This window comes from Sceloporus occidentalis, unplaced genomic scaffold (genome assembly GCF_023333645.1).
Source record: "Sceloporus occidentalis isolate IW3139 unplaced genomic scaffold, rSceOcc1.0.p SCAF_1, whole genome shotgun sequence".
Taxonomy (NCBI): Eukaryota; Metazoa; Chordata; class Lepidosauria; order Squamata; family Phrynosomatidae; genus Sceloporus; species Sceloporus occidentalis.
In genome coordinates, this window is record NW_028316981.1 from 28,706,301 (window position 1) to 28,728,570 (window position 22,270).

Here is a 22,270-nt window from a genome sequence, read left to right on the forward strand (position 1 = left end):
GTGTAAACAAGTTCATCTTGACCACTTAGGCTCCAGGAGCTCAACTATCTTCCCTAGAGGTCCTGCCCCTTTCACATACTGTTTTACTGTTTGTAACAGTGTTGGGAACTCCAGGTTCTTGTTGCCATATGCCTTGAAGTCAACTCTGACTTACAGCAACCATTTATTCAGAAAAACCTTGCCTTCCTCTTAGGCTGAGAAGTATGATTTGCTCAAGCTCACCCAGCAGGTTCAAATGGCTGAGCAGGGATTTGAACCTTGGTCTCCTGCAGTCCAACAATAAAATCACTACCTCATATTGGCTCTGCAAAAGCATTGCTAGCCATGTGGAAAAAGGACAAGAAGATGAATTATTAAACTGCAGTTAAAATACCAACATGATGAAGATGCATGAATCCCAGAGCAAAATGTAGAGCTAGCTGTGTAACAATATAAACATTGACAACATTCCAGAATTCATATCTACATATCAGAAGAAAATAAGAGGAGCCTAGTTGAATCAGACCAAAGACTTTTCTAATACTCTGTTTCCCATAATGGCCAGCCATATGCCAATGGGAAGCCCAAAAGCAGAATAGGAAGGCTCAATGTCAAAGTCATCTCTTACCTGGCAGTATTCAAGAATGTTGTCCCTGAACCTGGCAATAGCATATGGCAGGGCTTTTATTTTTAATGAGTATCCAACCTGACTCAAAATGGGCAGTTACACATACACACATTGTTGTCATTGTTGCTGTCTGCCTTCAAGCCATTTCCAACTTACTATCATTTGGTTTTCTTGGTAAGATTTGTTCAGAGAAGATTTGCCTTTTCCTTGCTTTGAGGCTGAGAGTGGGACTTGCCGAAGGACATTCAGGGGGTTTCCATGGCTCAGTGGGGATTCAGTCAATCTGCTGTTAGTTGTTTTTTACAGTTCTGCTTGGATTTCAAGATCCATATTCTAACACTTAAACCACTACACCATGCTAACTTTATAAAATGCAAATTAAGATATTTCCTTTATCAGAAATGCTTGGGACCAGAGATGTTTCAGAAGACCTGTATTTGCATATATGTACGTAATGAGTTATCTTAAAGATGGGACCCAAGTCTAAGAACAAAAATAATTTAAGTTTCATATACATATTATACACATAGAAGGTAATTGTGTACACTGTTTTAATAATTTTATGTATGAAACAAAGTTTGTGTACACTGAATGAATCAGAAAGCAAAAGTGTCACTATCTCAGCAACCCATGAAAAATGTTTTGGTTTTTGGAACATTTCAGATTTTGGAATTCTGGATAAGGGAGATTCAACTTTTACGATGGACTCCGCTCTCCTATAACTTCAGATCCCAGTCAAGCTTATCCATTTCTCCTTTTCTGACAAAGACACCCAACTGAGACTCACCACAACTATTTGTAATTAACCCCTTTCTCCAATAAAAAAACGCAATAACTATTTGACATCACAAATACAACCTAACAAACAAATGGTATCCACTGAACCTCATTTTTGTAGCCATTGGTGACCCCACCATCTAAAGTGTTGTTAATTTGGCATGATTTTGAAGAGATTTTTGTCCCAAAACTGTGAAGAAATCCTCTCCAATTTGCAAAACACTACTGCCCCACACAGAAAGTCCTTCAGTACTTTCCAGCACCCCAACTGCCTCTATGATTGTCAGAGTCCTTCACAAAATGGCAACAAGAAGTGACATGACATCACTTCCAGTTAGTTTGTTGAAGACAAAGGTATTCAGAGTACTGTCAGGAAGGTGCAGCCCATGGGGGAGTCAGGAAGGAAATTGTGCCCTCTCTGCTTACATTTGCCTACTTCACCTTTCATGGTAAAAACCTAACTTATTTGTTTCTTTTTACTTATGCAGATGTGGCTGTACTGCATGACAGAAGGTGAATATTGTTTGATCATATATTGGCTCAAATTTTGCCCTGTGCAATGGCAAAAAAAATATTTAGTATTTAAAAAAGCAGTAACAAAAAAAAACACACCTTATTTAGGTTACTTTGCCAGACATGTGACTGTAAAGAGTCAGATGGCCCAAAAAATGCCGGATTGGGGCTACCCACACCATGCCCCCAACCTGGAGTTTTTCTGTCACAATAAGAAATGGCAGAAAGACGCTCCTTTTTGCACCGGGAAAAAGGTGCCTTTCCACCATGGTGGTTTTTGGGGGCTCCAGCAGCATGCTGCATCTAAACACCATGACACGAGTGCGCCCAAAAACTGCTGCCATATGGGCAGCGGGACAGCTTCATGGCATGTTCCCAGTTTACTGGGGCGGGCCTTGTGTGTACGCCATGCTCCCAAGCCGCCAGAAAGATGCCGCATTTGGTCAATCTGTCCCCCCCCCCCCCCCCCAATTCTGGCTAGGCCACTGAAACTAAAACTGGAACTACTTACTGCTGAAGGTAACTTTCCCAGCTCTGCCCATACTCTGGGAATAAATTCACCATCAAAAACTTCCCTCTGTTCATTTTAAACCTGGGTTTTTCAAACACACAAGTTAATTAACCTGACATCTAAAGTGAATTGGCTTTCAAACTTATTCTTTTTGTCTCCAACTCACAGAAATTCAAATATATTAATATTTCATTGTCTGCTAGGAAATACATATATATTAAAAGGCAGGCTGTAAGTGAGTCAGAAACCAAGGAGATAAAATTATTGCTGTAAAGCACAGGAAATACTCTTGTTGCTGGATCAGATGAATGTAGCTTTATGCAAGCCTTTTATGGCTCACAACAGCAAATTGCTTTATTTTACACACCACAGACTGTTTTCAGCAAGGTAATTTTCTCTCCTCCTTTTTTCTTTCCTCTCTCCGCATAATTGTGGAGAGAAGACTCAGCTTTTGTTTTTAGTAACTGAACACTTACTTGTTTGACTATGAAAAAAGAAAGAAAGAAAGAAAGAAAGAAAGAAAGAAAGGCTGTCTTGTATGCAATGCAACATATGAACCAGTTCAAACACACACACACACTTTACACACTGTGGAATATCAGAACTAATTCTGAAATAAAAATGCATCAGTCAGAAAGGTAACTGTTGGGAAAAAATGTTCAGGTATTATTTTCCTGCTAAAACAAGGGAGGAGGGGGGGTTGAATTTAACCACTATTACATTTAATAAATTTGAGTTTTACCAGTTTATAGATTATTGCTGCAATCCTACTGACTACTTGGAGCAAGCACCTAGGAATATTAAGCAGAGCTTATGTCCCCGTAACTGCATACAGGACAGATAATTATTGTGCACTACTTAGGCACTATCCGCTACAATAGCAGTAAATTTTTAATTACAGTCAAAGCTGGCTATTTCATATAGCTCTACAGTTACTTAGATACAACTAAAATTAAGTTTTGTAACCAGAGGTTGGAAAGCCTGTGGCACATCTCATGTCAGTGAACAATGTAAGAACACAAGAAGAGCCATGCTGGATCAGACCGAAGAGCAATCTAGTCCAGGATTCCATTCAGACAATGGCCAAACATAGATGTATAGTAAGCCCACCACTAGACATGAATGCAATAGCAATAGCAACCCAACTGGCATTCAAAGGAGTGCTTCTCCAATACTGGAGGTGATATATAGGCATCAGGACTAGAGGCCTTTGATAGTATTAACCTTTTACTTTTCAATAACATCTGGAAATCTCAGTTACCCAACCCTATGTTAAGACATTTTAGCTGTGGTTTTAATTATGCAGTAACTAATATTGTAATTGTTTTTAACTCTGTTGTGATCCCGTCTCAATCCATTGGGAGAGGCAAGAAGATATAAGTAAAAACTATTATTATTATTATTATTATTATTATTATTACATGCCACTTCTTGTGAACTGGAGAGAAGAGCACAGCCAATGTTCTGTTAAGGTTCCCAATTGGTCATCAACTCAATTACCGACCAAGTGTCAGTTGTCATTATCTAATTAGTCCAATAAGGGACCTCCTTGGGGCGGAGGGCGGAAACATGCATGTTCTCAGGTGTGGTTATTAGCATGTAGGACCACCAATTTATAGTGCTGGGGAAACAACAGAGATCATTCTAGAACTTTGAGGAAACTCTGGAGCAACAAAACATTGGTGGATACCATCATGCTGCATAACATGGTGGTTACATGTGTTAAGCCCATGTACAAGAATCACTAATTTATTACATGGTGCATGGAAGGGCACTTCTGAAGAACATTCTTGAATAGTGGGCTGGCTTGTTATACCAAAACCATGATTAATTATACTATTAATGCAATAGTTGATATTGCAGAATCCTGTAAGTTTGTCAAGCTATTTACGAAAGTTGTAAACAACTCAGACTGACAGGTCATATGGTACAGAGAGTTTGCTACAATCAGCCAAGACAAGAAACCTGTAAGCACAAAACATAGTGCAAGTTTACTCTGATGCAGTCAGCAGTGATTTTTGATGTGGTCTAGTACGTGACCTATATAAACATGATTGCTTTGAAACCATGACTGCATTCCTATTTAAAGATCAATTTGAACACAACAAGCCTAGAGGGCTGCCCATGAGCACCATACTTTGCTAAAAATGAAACTTTATGAATAAATCAACATTATTTTGAAGACCATTATTTTGAAGCCTAATGAAAACTTCTATCAAAGCAATGTGGGACTGTTCTGAGCACTTCTGGATATACCAATGATCACAAGCTTTGGAAAACAGTCAACAAACATGTTTGACATGGACTGTACCTTGAAACAAATAGTTTTCATTATATCATCCCAGATGTACTTTTTAATATGTAAGAAACTGTCTTATAAGAGTACAAACTCTTTGTACATCTAGCTCAGTATTGCATACTTCGCCTCTGAGTAAGGCATACTCATTGGGATATTCGGCAAAAGTTTTCCCCATTACCTGCAACCTGATCCTTTACATTTCAAGAATGAAAACTTTCTTCAGATCAAGGGCATATTTCAAAAAACTCAATTCAATTTTCAATTCAAATTCAATGCAAAATTCATTGTCAAAAATTATCAAACCATTTCCTGTATTGCTATGTACTGTATATGTATTATCCTACTTGAGAGTATGTATTTTCCCTGGAAGAAGATTAACCATCCATTATGAAGCCAAGCCCTCCCTCCAGTCCATCTGCCTTGGTCCAGGCCTCGGAGGTAGAGAGGAACTGCTGGACCTCTTACCCTTTCCCTCCACCACTCCCTTCTCCTTCTGTGTCATGTCTTTTTAGATTGTAAGCCCGAGGGCAGGGAACCGTCTAACTAAAAAGATTGTATGTACAGCGCTGTGTAAATTTACAGCGCTTCATAAATAAAGGTTAATAATAATAATAATAATAATAATAATAATAATAATAATAGTTGTAAATGACCACATGCCACTGACAGGTGGCACCAAAGACAAAAGGGTGGCTTTAAAAATACCAGCCTATTTTAGCTTAACATCTTACTGCCAGAAATTAAAAGGAATTTAAATCTTGGAATTGGACAAACCTAGAAATTTGGAAGCCACAGAATTATGACACCATAACACAGGTAGAATGGATACCTCAAGAAGCCCAGAGTCCTAAATTGGGACGCCAGATTTGGCACCAAGGTCTGAGATTCCTCACCCTTGTTCTAACTAGATATATCTCAAATATGTTCTTGGACTCTCTGCATGAAAGCACAAGCTTTGCCAATGAGTTATCATTATCTCCTCAGTAGCTATAAGTGGATTTTTTTCTCATGTAAGAAATCAGTATTTCTGTCTGATTCCCCCCCCACACACACACACACACACAAACAATACAGAAAATGAGAGAGAATCAGATTGTTTAGCTGGTGGTATACCCCAGGGAATCATGGACCTGTTGCTTTGATGCTGGTGTACCTGACATTTAGCCATCTTAAGAGGCTTGTTGCATTTTAATTCCAAGGACGCACCTCAAAAAGGCCCCAGTGAGGCATTTGCTCAGATGACAACACTTGCGACAGCATTAGCAAAGATCGATGATACTACAGGACCAATGATATGACAGTTTAAACAGAGAGGATCTTCCGAACACTTTCAGATCTTTTTTTGAAAAGAAAGAAAGAAACACCATCTGTTTATTTATACATCTTCTTTGGTGAAAAGGTCAGGAGAAAATTCACCTTTAAGGTCGCCGTTGCCAAGCAACTGCTTTCAGAAGTTCTGCAACACTGATCAAGCATATTATGTTCCACTGACTGGCTTCAGAATAAATATGAGTAACATCTTACCTGTTCTTCCATGTGAAGAGAGAAGATGCTTCTTCTCCTATGGAGACTGCCAAGTATCCAGCGCCAGTACACTTGATATTCTCTAGGCACAGAAAAAAGGATACGGCCTGGGACCACCGGCTTCCGATTCACTAGGGCAAAAGATAGTTCCGTCTTCAGAAACACCACTGAAGGCTTGATGAGATGTTGCCCAAACCGAAGCGACATAGTCAACCCTTCAACATGCAAGGACTGAAGAAAATAAAGGAAATCATCACATCAATTGTTGTGGTGACTTTTCTCAGACATGTTGCAAGCAAGACCACTAACATAATTCTGGACATAAAGCTTACATAGAATACCTTTGGATCATCGCAGCTCAACCTATTTTTACTTTCCTATTTATTTACCTAAAGAAAATTGTATAGGTTGACCAACAGTTGTTCCTCTCTCTTTTCAGTAATGCCTCACCATTTTAGCTAGCGACGTTTGACAAGAGGACGGCCAGGTATAATTCTAACATTCACATCAAGAATGGGCAACAAATTTGTAAGCTCTGGAGAAACCCTGGTGATCTATTGAGATTTTCTTTGCACAAGTAGGAAGAGCAAAACCCAGGGACCATCCAGTGAAATTTAACAATGGGGGGAGTCATGCTCCTTAGTTCCAAAGTTCCTAAAAAGGCCTATAATTAGTTAATAAAAGACAATCTTTTCCGTATTTTTAAAAGGAGAATCTCTCTTGTCCTTTTGCAAGTTGAAGCGTTTTCTTATTGTTGTTGTGTGCCTTCAAGTTGTTTATGACTTTTTGGCCTTGAGCAGACATTGTGGTCCTGAGGCTGGCTGCCGCCATGGTCCACAATGGATTGCTGGCAAGGAACACTTTTTTGTGCTTCTTTTTGCGCTGCGTTTGGGCTGTCTTAGGCAGCCAATGCATGGCTTTGGCCCAATCCAGGGGCATGCATCATCTGAACACCATGCCCCTTGATTGACCCAAAGGCTGCGCTTTTGGCCTGTTTCGGGTCTATAGTGACCCTAAGGCAAACCCTATCTTCATAATGTTTTCTTGGCAAGATTTGTTCAGAAGGGGTTTGCCTTTGCCTTTTTCCCTGAGGCTGAGAGTGTGTGACTTGCCCAAGGTCACCCAATGGATTTCCACGAAGGAGGGGGAACTTGAACCCTGGTCTCCAAAGTCATAGCCCAACACTCAAACCATTATACCACTCTGGCTCTCTGCATTCCTTAGCATCTCCATTTGTTAAATCTTCAACATCCATGATTTTGAAGATCTAAATTATGGTTTGGAATAGGCACTTTCATTTACTCTAGAAGACTGATTGTGACCAAACACTCCTACACAGTAACTAAATTAGAATCATCAGTGCAATTGGAACCCATCATTCAATCCCAGAAAATAATGCAAATGCACACTCCAATTCTGAATTCCCTATGCATTGTACAGATGAAAAACCTGGAGAGTGCCAGTTTGGGATTGTGAAAATCATATCAGACTTTAGCTTTGTAAATGGCTATATATGTGATTTAGTTCCCAACCAGATGAGGACCACTAATTCTTACTTAGCATCCAGTGTGAAGTACTACAGTAAATGTCAAACTTCATCCTCTGTAGCTGTACATTTATGGTAGCTATCATGTGATTTTCCAACACATGTTATTCACAAATGACATACAAATCTGCAGTTGTGAAGAGTACAGCACAGCAACATGTACAAAGGCATGCCAGTCATCTCAGCAGTAATGGCCATGCCTTTTTGGAGCCCCTTGTTATATGCCTTCCCTGGCAGGTGAGGCAGTTTAGCTGTTCATGCAAGACAGGAAATGTGGTAGATGGTTACTAGCAATGCGTAGGGATGCAAACCTTCCCTTCATTCATTTGTTTATGCATGCAGAGACAGATAATTTTAAAAGTTCAATCCCTCACCAGGCAAGGTTGTGAGAATTTTTGTACATTTTCCAGTGATTCTCTTTCAACTTTGGACATTTCTTTTTCAAACATTTACTTTCAACCAAATAATAACAACAACAATAACAACAGTAATAATAATATTGTTATCCATAGAACTCTGAATTTTGTGGAAAATAAAGTTTTCCTGCGGTGGGAAATAAAATAAAAATAAACTAAAAATAAAGTGAAAAAATCGCCAAGGGTGGGGTGTCTTGATGCCCCCCATTAGTCATCAAGGTGAGAACATTTGCAAGTATTTTTACATCCCTAGGGCAGTGAGAGCAGGTATGGTTCCAGACAAGCTGAGTTTTCCATTCCAGCACAGGGAGGTTATGATCACAAAGGGCTGTGGGCAGAGCAATTAGACAGAGATACAATATTGTTGAGGTTCCAGACAACCCAAGCAGGTGAAGCATAACATAACAATTTGTGTGGCTACTCAATGGGCTGATGTTCTACTGAGCCTTGGTTTCATGCATCCTTGTGGTATCAGATAATTATACTCAAAAGGCAGGCTTAATTTATGGTATTCAGTCTAGAACATCAGCCCAGCAGGAACATTTATTTAGCAACATTTGTGCTCATTTGCAAAATAATCAGAGCACTTAGGACACAGGAGGGAAGACACTGGGGACTGACTGTGACTATACATGCACGCACACACATCGCTTTATATGTTAATTGTGTAAGACCTAGTTTCCACAGAAGATGAGATAGAGCAGGGCAAGGCAAGGCAAAGAAGAACAAGGACAAATCAGGAAGAACAGAGTATCCTGTTGCTTAAGCCAGAAAACAAATCAGACCTAGAAAACATTACACCTGATACACTGGAGATTATTGGTTTTAGATGATGATGATGATGATGATGATGATGATGATGATGATGATGATTATTATTACCAACCTTTATTTATAAAGTGCTGTAAATTTACACAGCGCTGTACATACAATCTTTTTAATTGGACGGTTCCCTGCCCTCAGGCTTACAATCTAAAAAGACACGACACAAAGGGAGTGGTGGTGGGGAAGGGGCCTCTCTAGTAGGATAATACTTATAAAATACATAGCAATACAGGAAATGATTCAATAAAACAGACAACAAAAGAACATCAAATAGCAAGACAATTATGTAATGCCTGGGAACGCTGCCCTGAACAGGATGATCTTCAACTCTGTTTTGAAACTGGTTAAAGAAGTTATGGCTCTTGCTCGCGGGGGAAGAAGGTTCCAGGAGTGAGGGGCAGCGAGTGAAAAGGGGCGAATCCGAGATGGGGCAGAGGAAATCCTGGGCTGGGACAGCAGACCTTGACTACCAGAGGGACTTTCCTTGCTGATGTCTTCACAGTTCTTTTGCTTGACCACATTGCTTGGCCACACTGAGTCTGACATCCCTCAAGACACCAGTTCTACTCTCCCTGGAGGATTGAGACTGACAAAAGTAGGTGGCACTTCACGGGAAATATAACTTTTGCAGCTGGAAGCATCAAAACAGACCATTCCAATTTGGATTTACAAACATCATTTATCATATATACTCATGTACAAGTTGACCTCATGTATAAGTTAAGGGCAGGTTTTGGGGCCAAAATCATACATATTGATATGACCCATGTGGAAGGCAAGGGTAAAACATAGGGGCATGTAACAAAGGATCTAAAGGGGGAAACACGACTTCCCTCCCTCCTTCTTCTCTGGACATCTCCCAACCATCTGACATTACTCCCCTGGTGCTGGAGGTGAAGGTTTTAACATCAGATTGGGAAGAGAAGGAACTGAAGGGAAGTGGGATTTGGTGGTCAAAGAGGGAGGAGGAGGATGGGGAGAGTAGATTTTAACATCGGATTGAGAAAGGAAGGAAAACAGGGCAGGAGAGATCCAGAGGAGGGAGAGGTTTAGGAGAGAAGGTTTTAACATCGCATTGAGAAGGTCAATCACCTCTTTCAGACACATTCCCTGCCTTGGCAGCTCTTTCAGAAATCACTGCTGAGGCAGGGAGAGTAGGGCATCGGAACAGAGCTTCTTTCAGGACTTTTCTAAGCAGTATTATTGTATTGACCTGTAAACAAGTCAGCCCAGGATTTTGGGGCATAATTTTTTTTTTTATTTATAGTCACATATATAAGGTACTGCTTTGAATATAGCAGATCTGTATGTTTAGAAATCAGCCCATAGTACTAGTCAATCAGAAGAACATGAGCCAATTTAGATATGATGGGGGCCAGCCACATGCCATGTCTTTGCTCCATTCTGTTTTGATTCCAATCAACTGCTCAGATTCTGATAGAGAGGAGGAACTGGTAGGTATATCTGGAGTTATCAGTCAGGATTCCATTGAACTCATAAATATAGCACTTGAAGAGCCATATTTCCCACAGGGAAAAAGGTACCCTCTAAACAGATTCACCTGAAGCGCTACTGAAACACATGCCTTAAAACCATGAAATACTAGGCCACCAGATCAAGCAGCACACATGTCAACCAAGGTGCAATGGTGGTACAGGTCCCACAATTATTACTTAAGGGAGTGATCGGGGGGGGGGGGGGGGAGAGGAGCATGGGAGGAAGAGACTTTCCTAAGAGACATAAAAGGCCTCAGCTAGGCTCCTGCCACTATGAAAACAGTTTATCCGATTACAGCTGTCCTGTGACTCCTGACTGTGGAAACCAACTATGCTCTTGTCTTCTTCTCTGCTTCATGGACTCTCACTCATGGTTTGGACTGGTCACAGTGACACACTTTACAAATGTTTCTAGCAAGGAATTGTTTTGTCTGAAGGGTTGTTAAATCCTGATCCCTTATCTGTCTGATATCTTGTATTACTTGCCAACCCAGCTCTAATAGTGGAAGTGAGCCTAGCTGTAAAGGAAACCACTTGTAGAAACAAAGCCCAGGAAGATAGGGTAAAGAAGGAGGGGGATCTTGCTTCTGCATCCTTTGTACTCCATTGCATATAAACCAAAACCAGACCCTCGACATCCTGTTTCATTCCAGAATCAGCACATTATTTGTTCTTATCTGCCTTCAAGTCAATTCCAACCTATGGCAACTCCTCTATCCTAGGATTTTCTTAGCAAGGTTTAGTCAGAGGAAGTTTGCCATTGCCTTTCTCTTAAACCAGAACTGAATCTACACTGCAGAAACAATGCAGTTGGACACCACTTTAACTACCATGGCTCATACTATGGAATCCTGGGCTTTGTCATTTGCTGTGGCACCAGGGCTCTTTGACAGAGAAGGCAAACTATATCACAAAACTACAATACCCAGGATTCTATAGCATTGAGCCACGGCAGTTAAAGCAGCAGCAAACTGCATTAATTCTGCAGTGCGGATTCAGCCTGGGAGAGACTGACTTGCCCAAGATCACCATGGGTGTTTCCAGGATTCGAATCTGAGTCTCCTGCAGTCTTAGCCCAACACTCAAACCACTACACCTCACTGGCTCTAATAGAGAAGACAGACAAGTGACATACAGATGGGTACTACCTGATGTCTTACATATGAATCTTTCTGCTCTGTCATGAGGGCTATGTACAATTATTGCAAGATTTGGTGAGTGTTGGTGTGTTGTTGTTGTTTTAAGTACTATTTTTTCTCAGAAGGGAAATATGCTATAATATATTGCTGGCATTTGTTTCCCACATAGCCATAGAAACCTATATACTGCAGAAACAAGCTTAGCTCTCCACCCTTCACTTCTTCACAGCATACAGACTGAATCCGATTAGCAATAATTTTAAAATGGGAATTTAAAAAAAGAAAGAAAGAAAAACCCTTAAAGGCCAGCAAGAAACCACTTACCAACATTGAAAAATAGAGGAAGGGGGAGAAGGGGAAACTAACACCTCTAAAATAGAATTATAAAAGGAGAGAGTGTTAAGCACAGGGAGCACACTGGCAGAACAGAAGATGATGCTTCCTGCCATCCTAAAAAATAATAAACACTTCTAGCAGAAGGTTGATGACCTTCGAAATAAAGGCAGATCCTATGCTTCAATAACCAAAGCTCCTGGGAAAGTCAAAAAGTGATGACCTGATACTTTTTATTCTAACTCTCCCTCTGAATTACTAGGGACCAGCATGCCACTGAGACCCCAACCTGCTTAACAGTAGCTAGGAGATTCACTGAAGGAAGAAATAATCAAATTCGACTCTGGAATGTAAGGTAATCGTATGCTGGAGAATGTTTCCCGTTTCAGAAAGCAACAAAAATTGAGATGAGCAAGAGGCAAGGTTAACCTTCTCTTTAAGGGTTTCACAATTCATTCCCTGTGCATCTCCTATTAGTGTGCACTGGCGTCTCCAAAGAAGTAAAGTTTTCCTCAAGTTAAAACTGCAGCATGAAATGGGTCTGGGAGATACAAACATACACGCGCGCACATATATTGATCAGAGAGGTTTATCACACTATACTCTTAATGAGCCATGATTCCAGTGTGACTCCTCTAGCTGCCTCCTGCTGCATTCTGGGATTGGCAGTTTTAAGGAGGGGTATTTAGAATTCTCAGGCACAGAACTTCTCTGCCTGAGAATTCTAAATACCCCTCCTTAAAACTTCCAATCCCAGAATGCAGCAGGAGGCAGCTAGAGGAGTCACACTGGAATCATGGCTCGTTAAGAGTATAGTGTGATAAACCTCAGAGTTAGACAATGCCTAGATCACCACAGCTATATTCATGAATCGATATCAATTAATATATAAAGTTTACTGTGGGAAGTTATGTTATATGTATATATTGAACATTTCATTAGCAGTCCTGTGCAGAAGGAAACTCCCTTTCTAGGCAAAGGTATACAGCCTCTGTACTGATGTCTGTTAAAAAGCCCTTGGAATATTTTCTTTACTTGTTTCAGATAACTTTTTAATTTATATTTCAATTCATTGCATTTAACTGCTTCTGTTTTAACTCTTTGCTGCTTGCAGGGATTGGTGAGTGTACACTGTTTTTATTCTGTGTTGTTGTTTTTAACCTGCTGTTATCATAATATTTTTGTGGTTTCATAGAAACATAGAGTTGGAAGAGATCACAAGGGCCATCCAGTCCAAACTCATTCTGCCATGCAGGAACTCACAATCAAAGCACCCCCTGTAACAGATGGCCATCCAGACTCTGGGTCTGTGCAGACAACTTCTAAGGAGTGGCCTGCAGCCACCCCTTTTAGAGCCAGATCAGGGCTGTGGCAACTGCATGCCGCAGCCTCAATCATGCCTTTCCGTTGAGCAAAAAGGAGCTGTAGTGGCTCGTTTTTGTGCCCTGGAAAGGGCACTGTAGCTACCGCACCCTGACTTTATGGTGCTCCTTTGGCACTGCATCACCTAAACACAGCATCAGAGGAGCGCTGTGGCACTGCACGCCATGTGGTGCAGCACACAGTGCCATGCTGCCATGGGGGCAGAGTCAGGGTGTGCGTTGTGTGGACGCCATGCCCCGACTCCACTCTCAGGCCAGCCTTAATGGCCGGTTTGTACAGGCTGTCTGTTTACAAACCTCCAAAGAAGGAGACTCTGCCACTCTCTAAGTAAGTGTGCTACACAGTTGAACAGCTCTTACTGTTAGGTAGAATCTCTTTTCCTGTAACTTGAATCCATTGCTCTGGGTCCTATTCTCTGTAGCAACAGAAAATAAGCTTGCTCCATCCTCAGTATGACATCCCTTCAGATAGTTAAACAGGGATAGCATACCACCTCTTAACCTTCTCTTCTTCAGGCTAAACATAGCCACCTCCCTAAGTCTCTCTTCATAAGGTATGGTTTCCAGACGCTTCACCATTTTGGTCACCTCCAATTTCTCAACATCCTTTTTGAATTGTGGTGCCCAGAACTAGACACAATATTCCAGGTGGGGCCTGACCAAAGCAGAATAGAGTAGCACTATTATTAGAATCACATTGGCCTTTTTAGCTGCCACATTACACTCTTGATTCATGTTCAACTTATAGTCTACTAGGACTCCTAGGTTCCTTTCACATGTAGTATTGTTAAGCCAGGTGTCCCCCATCCTATATTTATACATTTCATTTTTTCTGTCTATGTTCAAGTTTCTTTGAATGCAATATCATATACAGTAATGTAATTTTATCTTAATACAGTGAGCCCGCGCCATCATCTTACTGCAACAGTATAAAATTACATGAAAGCTTAACAAATCTCATGTCAACATTTGTTGAGAAAAAGGAACTGTAGTTCAGAGAATGGGCATAGTTCACTGGCACAACATATTCTCTGCATAAAGAAGTTAAATTCCCCCCTTCTCGACCCAAGAGAGTTTCACAAACCAAGTCACAAAGAACCCTGTAGGAACCTTCAAAGAACTACTATCAGTTGGAATAAATTGGGCTAAATAGACATATGCATGGGATAATTTGGGACATTTCCCAGTTGCCCTATTTTCGAATTATCAGTACACATGCACATCTACTAAGTTTCTCTGATACAGATTGTACCACAAGCCCACACACAAATAAATATAGCTTTCCCCATGTGGCCCTAAGTATTCTTGTCCGTTATCTACAATAGACAGTGTGTCCAGTGTTACTGGATCTGCCATAGGGGCTCAGTGCTCTCGGTACTTTTTTCACCATATTCAAAAGGTAGAAGTGGTGGTGAAGTGTCAGGGCTCCAGACCAAAGACCTAGGCCTTTAAAAGTCCATTCCTCAGAAAGGCCAGAGACTGCATAGTGTACGATCAAAAAAGAGGGAGACCTCTGCTGAGCTTCACATCTTGTATACAGAATGATTTTTTAGAGTACAGTGTTCCATACTGCAAGAAGGAGGCATTCGTTTTCAGAAAATAGCCCTACTCTCTGAAGAATACTGAGAGCAATTGCCAGGCTCACCATATAACTGCAGCCCCCCAAACTCATCACCACTGACTATACTGGGTAGGAGCTGCAGGGTTTTGCCTTCATCTATCTCATTAACTGATGCAAGAATTAATAATTTCAAGAGTCTTTTGCCCTATGTTTACGATTATGTACTATGTTGTTTGTTGCTGTTGCTGTTGTGTGCTTTTAAGTTGTTTCTGACTTATGGCAACCCTAAGGTGACCCTATCATGGGGTTTTCTTGGCAAAATTTGTTCAGAGGAGGTTCACCATTGCCTTCCCCTGAGGCTGAGAGCATGTGACTTGTCCAAGGTCACCCATGGGTTTTATGGCCGAGCTGGAAATCAAACCATGGTTTCCAGAGTTGTGGTCCAACACTCAAGCCACTATGCCACACTAGTTCTCCCAACATTTTCTTTAATCATTTTTTGTACTTTGGAAATTTTGGTTTTTTTCCCCCCAGAAAAAAACACACACGCTTTTCCAAGTTTTTATGCAGAAAGGACAACAGTTTTGCACAAAACAGTACATTCCGCCCCTACAAAATGCACTATTTTTTGTATTTAAAAGTCCCCATATTGTGAAAAAAAAAATCTCCTAGCAGTTGTCCATTTTCTCTATAAGGTGCCTTGATGTGTCAAGGAACTCTCTCTCATAGATCGGAAAAATTGCATGTATTGTTTACATTCCTATTCAACAGTATCTGGAAGGCCACACAATTCCCACCAATGTGGGAATGGAAATGAAGAATTGAAAAAGGCTAACCAATCTTCCATTCTTGTGTGTTGCTGAACACATTTTCATAATGTTAAAATACGCGTCTAGTCTTCCATATATTATAATGCTGTGCCTGCATTGCAGGGATTTTGGAATTGTAATAGACTTTTTCAGTGGAGGAATCTGAAGCCCATTGTTCTATCTTCAGACAGAGAAAGCAGAAATGGCAAAGGTTGCATCCTGATCTTTTGAACAGGTAGCTGAAGGGTAAGGGCTAGAAACCACAGAACTGAGATCTTAGGGCTCCAGCCACCACACCTGTGAGATAAAGAGAATCAGAAGCAACACAATATTGATACAGGGCTGAGATGATATGTGGACATGATATTCGATCACCACCTATTCAGCACAAAAATGGCCACCACCAGATGGAAGGTAATACAACTGTAGCCTAGGCCAGATATGAGAGTTTATTTTCCCCCTATCTCTAACACTGCCTGTATTGCTGCATTCATGACAATCTGCAGATCCTTTATCCTCTTCTATCCTCTTCACTTAAAGTAAACACTTTTCCAGTGCTGTCCTACCCTCCTTGACAAGAAACACTAATTAGTCATTATGTACCATTTAAACCACCTCCCCCCTCCCAACTTTAGATGAAAGGGTCACGTTTTCAGTGTTTGTGCCACTGTTTTCAACAATGCAACTGTCTTGTAATCTACTGCACAGCCAATTTCTCTTCAGCAAATGTGTCAAGGGAAGATTATTCTCTTCAGAAATAGTTGGCCTTGTACAAAGTGCTGCATTAAGAACTGAACAATTTAGGAGAATTGACTTAACAACAATAATGAGCAGGAAATGGCTGGTGATGCTATGGCGTGACTCTTGCTGGACTTTACCTCTTCAGAATGCAGAAGGGGAAATCATGCATGGAATCAGAATGCTCCTCTATGCAACATGCCCACCAAAACATTTATGTGTTACATTTTGCCTGTGTGGTTCTTCCAAGGAATCTAAGGCACATATGTTCCCTCAAGAAGACCTTGGGTGGTAGATTTCACAAAGATAAATGATTGGTCCAAACTCATCCAGGGGCTGATCAGATAGGTCAGGATAGTACAGACTGACCTCGTGCTATTCTAGCCTCAGTGCTCACTCAGATCGGTCCCGGGATCGACGCTGGGATGGGCGAGTGTTTACACACTTGTTCCTGTGCCAACTTGGGACCTGCTACTAGTGTGTGCTCCTTACTTTGCTGCACTGCTGCTCATATCAGAAGTCCCTGTCGCATCTGATGCAGAAAGAGAGTGCCTGGCTGCACTCACATGGCCAGGCACACCATTCCCACATCAACAATGAGGGTCTTCTGAGTATGAGAGATGGCATAGCATGGTAAGGAGCATGGGATCTCATCAAGGAAACTCCACAACAAACTAGGGGTCAAATTAACCTGGGGTAAAGGCTGTTTATCCTGGAATCAGGCTAGATCCCTCAGGTCCCTGTCCAGGCTTGCAGGAATGGGTCTGATCCTAGCCCCAGGGTTTTGGTCTGGGTTGTGTGAACTGGATGATGCAAGGTCAAGGGGAGTAGAGGCTTTTTGGCCCATGCGGACCACCCCCACCCCACCCCCATTTGAGATTGATGGTAGAAAGGAGATATGGCTGGCATGGTCTGGGGAGAAGAACTAGTAATACTCCAGACAACTCTACATTGGACCTGGAAGGTAGATTTGGGAACTGGGAGGTATATTTTGGTAGAACTGTTATTCACCTAGTGTGCACAAGAGAAACCATTTCTCTAATTGTAACTGGGATTTGTACTCAGAGGCTGAGATCCTATTTAATGCCAATACACCATATAGCTCTGTTGGCACACTTACAAGGACAGAGGAAATGGCGCAGTCAGTGAGGAGCAATGATAGCAAATGTGTGTGGGGTTAACTTTCCAGCCATTCGAGAGGCTGTTCTGTCCATAGGATAAGGGGGCAGAGTTGTGTCCGCATTTCACTGTGGGGTGGGGAAATGGGATACAGTTTGAGTCTCTCTTATCCGAAATGCTTGGGACTAAAGGTATTTTGGATGGGGGGGGGGGGTCCATATTTTTCCAATATTTTAATAATTTTGTGCATGAAACAAAGTTTTTGTACACTGAACCATCAAAAAGCAAATATGTCACTATCTCAGCCACCCATTAAAGAAGTTTTGGATTTTGAAGCATTTCAGATTTTGGAATTATGGATAAGGGAGACTCAACTTGTACTAGATATCTCCCTCTGCAAGTGTAGTACAACTACCGGTGTAACCAGGCTTCAAATCAGTAAAATTCTGGCCAAGGCTTTTGGAAAATGGTCAGGGATGTAGGTTCCTCATGTAAATGTATCCAGCTCATTTGTCAAGTTCATAGCACAAGGATGGGGAGCTGTTGGGTGGGGGGGGGGGGATGACACAATTTTTGTACCCTCCACCTGCTCAGTCAGCCACACTAGCATGTTTCATCATGCCCAAAGCAATGACACATCAATTCCAGCTACCATTTTGGAAGATTTTCAGCCAATATTTCAGATTTATTTTTTGTTTGGGGGAGCTTGGGGGGGCTTTGGAGGGTCCAGGCAAACAAACCAGTGGTTTGAACATGCTTTTGCTGGATTATGGGGGAAATCACCCAAAAATCACCCCAATCATTAAAAAAAATTAGTTTGGTGGGCTTCAAGGGCTGCACTTAGGGATCCCAAGGACCTCACATGGCCCTCTCCTGTTGTACCAAATCATCCAGATTCATTTCAGTTCAGAAGCGCCACTCTTCAAAAAGACCCTTACCTGGCAGGATAAGGGTCTTACCAGGATCATGAAAGTGGTTTTCCCAGGGTGGGACTCATACATTTCACTCCAAGGCCTCATTCTCACTCTGATTTAAAGCAATTTGTATCGCTTTATATGTGCCTCCACACTGGAAACGGTTTCAGATCCGAATGAGATTGGTCTGACTCACACTGAAGCGAGACAAATCCAAGAAAATAGCTCTTTTCAGACACTAGTTTTTTGGCGATTCTTTTGTCCAACAAGCGTGAATGACATTCAGACCTGAATCACATCGCACTTGAGGGGAGGGACTAATGGCAGAAGGTTGGGAGAGGGGCCAATCCCATCCCAGGTTTTTGGGAAATCTGCCATTTCCCCCCTCTCCTTTCCCAGGACCCACCCTACATTTCAACCTTCTATCGAGGAAGAATTGCAAAACATTCTCCATTCTGAGCATCATTTAGAGAAGCAATCTGGGAACATCCTTCATATCCATTCCTCTGAAAGGTCCTCCATTTTGAGTAGGACATTAGAACTGTGCACAGACATTCCTAGGAGAGCTTTGAGCTTTGGTTTGGAAATGTCCTCCATTCTGAGCAGGACCAAGAGGCATGCACTGACATTCCTACCAGTGTTTTGCACTTTGATTTGGGGATGTCCTCCATGGGGGGGGGGGGTGCCTGGCCCTCCCAGCATTCCCTTCCTCCTTCTCCCTCCTTCCTTCTATCACCAATGGCATGCAGATGATTGACGTTTATAAAAGTTACCGGGATGTATTGATCACAATCGATACTGAGCATACATTTTCTAGCACCGCAAATCTAGTGGGAATGACAATCCTGTCAAAAAAGACACGAATGCATGGAATAAGGAAATAATTTGCTTCCATAGTGGGAACTATGCATCAGGCTGAATCGATTCAATGACCCAGTGTCAATGCGACTCGCAAACCGGTTTAAATACAAGCGGGAATGAGCCCCAAGTGTGCTGACCCCTGCAATTTCCCCAAATGCAGGACACTCGACTGCACAATTTGTGGTAGATCCCCATGGCTAATGAGAAGGCCAGTCTTTGCGCTGCTAGCATGAGTTCAGAGGGCCATTTACACTACACAGTTATAGTGCTCTGCTTCCACTTTAACTCCTGTGACAACATGAAATCTTGGAGTTTGCAATTTAGGTACAAGTACAGTTGGCCTTTCTTATATATGGATTTTTTATACACGGATTCAAGCATCCACAGTTTGAAAATGTTCCAAAAAAGTATAAATTTCATATATTAAACCTTGATTTTCCATTTTTAATAAGGGACACCATTTTGCTATGTCATTATATTTAATGAGACTTGAGCATACACGGAATTTGTTATACATGGGGGATCTTCGAACCCCAATGTATAACAAGGGTCCACTATATTTAGAATTCTCAGCCAGCAAGATCTAGTTCCTCACCAAACTACAAACCCCAGGGTTCCATAAGATGCTGCCATGTCGGTTAAAGTGGAATCACAGTGCTTTAAGTGTGTACTTTAATAGGCCCCAGCTATTAACAGGGAAATAGGAATGGGGGAAAAATCCATCACAATTATTTGTTAGTCAGTCAAGAAAGAAAGAGGTTTCTTAATGCTCAAGAAATCCTATTAAAAAGAACAAAGTACTTTGTGAGGCTACCATAAGATTCTTTTTGTTTTGGCAATATTCATCTACACAAAAAGTCACATGGTTTTATTGCACAGATAGCAAGTTTTTGCACAGAAAACATAGTCCACAGAAATACGCAGATTCTCCTGTATTATTTAATCCTTTTACCAACACTTAATGTTGTTAGAACTGTAGCACATTTTCTTACCCACAAGCAAATTCAATGATGCAGAGTATAAAATTGCCCCATGCCCAAAGGAATGTTTGTGTATGCAAAATAAAATATATGCCTCTCAAATACTCAAAGGCAGAATACACAGGGCAGAATAAAAGTAAAATAAAATTGGGCAAGGGCAGATCCAACTCTTTTCACTTGCATACTATTTCTTGTATTATGGGGCATTTCTGACTGCAATGCATTCTATTGTTTCCCCTCCCCTGCCCCTGAAAAAAACCCTCATTTCCCTTGAAGGGGCCAATGAATTAAAATGACATTTTATTAATTTCACCATACTTCTCAGAGAAAGCAAAGGGAAAAAAAAAACAGCTTGAGATATAGACAAGATAGATAGACAGACAAACAGAGTGTCCCAATAGCTGGGATAAAAAAATTATCCTTAGTGCAAAAATATGAAGAGTTGTGGGATTTTTTTTCCTCCCGTTGTTTTTGTTTTGGTAATTTTTTTTTTTTATTCAGACAAGCATTACCCGTGCCATACTCCTTCCCCTTTTTGATTTGTGTTTTTAAGATATTATTATTATTATTATTATTATTATTATGCTTTATTTGTATAGCGCTGTGGATTGCACAGCACTGTACATACAAACAATAAAATAGATAAGAGTAAACCTGCCCATGGCGTACAGTCTAAGAAATAAGTACAATAAGATTATTTAATATAATAAGACTATTTCATTACTTTATAACTGAACTGCAATAACTACAACTTCTGGGTTTTAGCTGTGTTTAACTTTAATACTGTAAGCTCCCTTGGGTTCCGCATTGGGAGAAAGGAGAGATCAGAAAGAAAGAAAGAAAGAAAGAAAGAAAGAGTAGCAAATGGTTGATGAAGATATTGTTTATTAAGTTGACAATGGGGTCAAATACCCACATGTCAGACCTGAGTCTGTATGGATTTGCTATAAAACATGACACTGAGAGAGTGAAATGTCCTGGTCTACTGCCAGAGGAAGAGCCTGCATGCTGTAGTGGTTTGAGTCTCAGACTAGGGGGTGCATTTATATTGTAGAGATAATGCAGTTTGACACCACTTTAAGTCTTGTAGCTCTGTCCAAGGGAATCCTGGGGTTTTCCAAGATCTTTAGTCTGCTCTGCCAAAGAGTGCTGGTGCCTCCCAAAATTATAAATCCCAGGATGGAACCATGGCAGATAAAGTGCTGTCAAACTGTATTATTTTTACAGTGTAAATGCACCCTTGGACTATGGAAGACAATGGTTTAAATCTCTACCTGGCCAAGGAAACCCACAGACTGACCATGAGCAAATCTCACAGATTCTCTCAGTCATACAAGGGAGCATTGGCAAACCTGTTCTAAATAAATCTTGACAAGAAAACCCTGTGATAGGGTCGTCATAAGTCACAATAGACCCAATGGCACACAACCACAACTACCCGAATATGGTCAGTTTCTTCATTTTTTTTCCACCTAGAAAGATACAGTATCACCAAGGCTAAATAAACATTGGCACTATTTTCCCCCTTTTCTGGTAAAAGCTTCTAGCACTGTATTTCAAAGTTTTTATTTTGTTACTCAGGCACATTATGTGCCACATTATTCTTCCTTTGTAAGGGGACAAGGAAAGTAGGCTGTTTTATGTCAGAGCATAAGTGAACAAAACGGGAGCAGATGTTTCATGGTATTTTTGAATACTGTTGTAAGCTTGCTTATATTCAGCTTAAATACTCTTAGAGCGCTCCCTCCAGAGAAAACAAAAACATGTTCAAGGTTTGCTTAACAGTGCTAAGCATTCAAAATCATCCAAGGAGGCATCATACTTGCCAAGATCTTGCAAGAGATAGGCAAAATAGGTCAGTGAGTACCTATGTGCCAAGAAAGTAAACCCTGACTATGACTTTTCTCAGAATTTAAGGTT

The 22,270-nt window shown here is 41.0% G+C and overlaps 1 protein-coding gene across 2 annotated transcripts in view; it reads right to left on the reverse strand.

Moving 5' to 3' along the window:
* Positions 1-22,270, reverse strand: part of FHIT (fragile histidine triad diadenosine triphosphatase) — a 1,019,791-nt gene that overhangs the window by 893,396 nt on the left and 104,125 nt on the right. For both annotated transcript variants that reach the window (XM_089494469.1, XM_089494397.1), the window contains exon 2: positions 6,336-6,462. In XM_089494469.1, the coding sequence (XP_089350595.1) occupies positions 6,336-6,462 (127 nt within the window). The remainder of the gene's footprint in view (positions 1-6,335; positions 6,463-22,270) is intronic.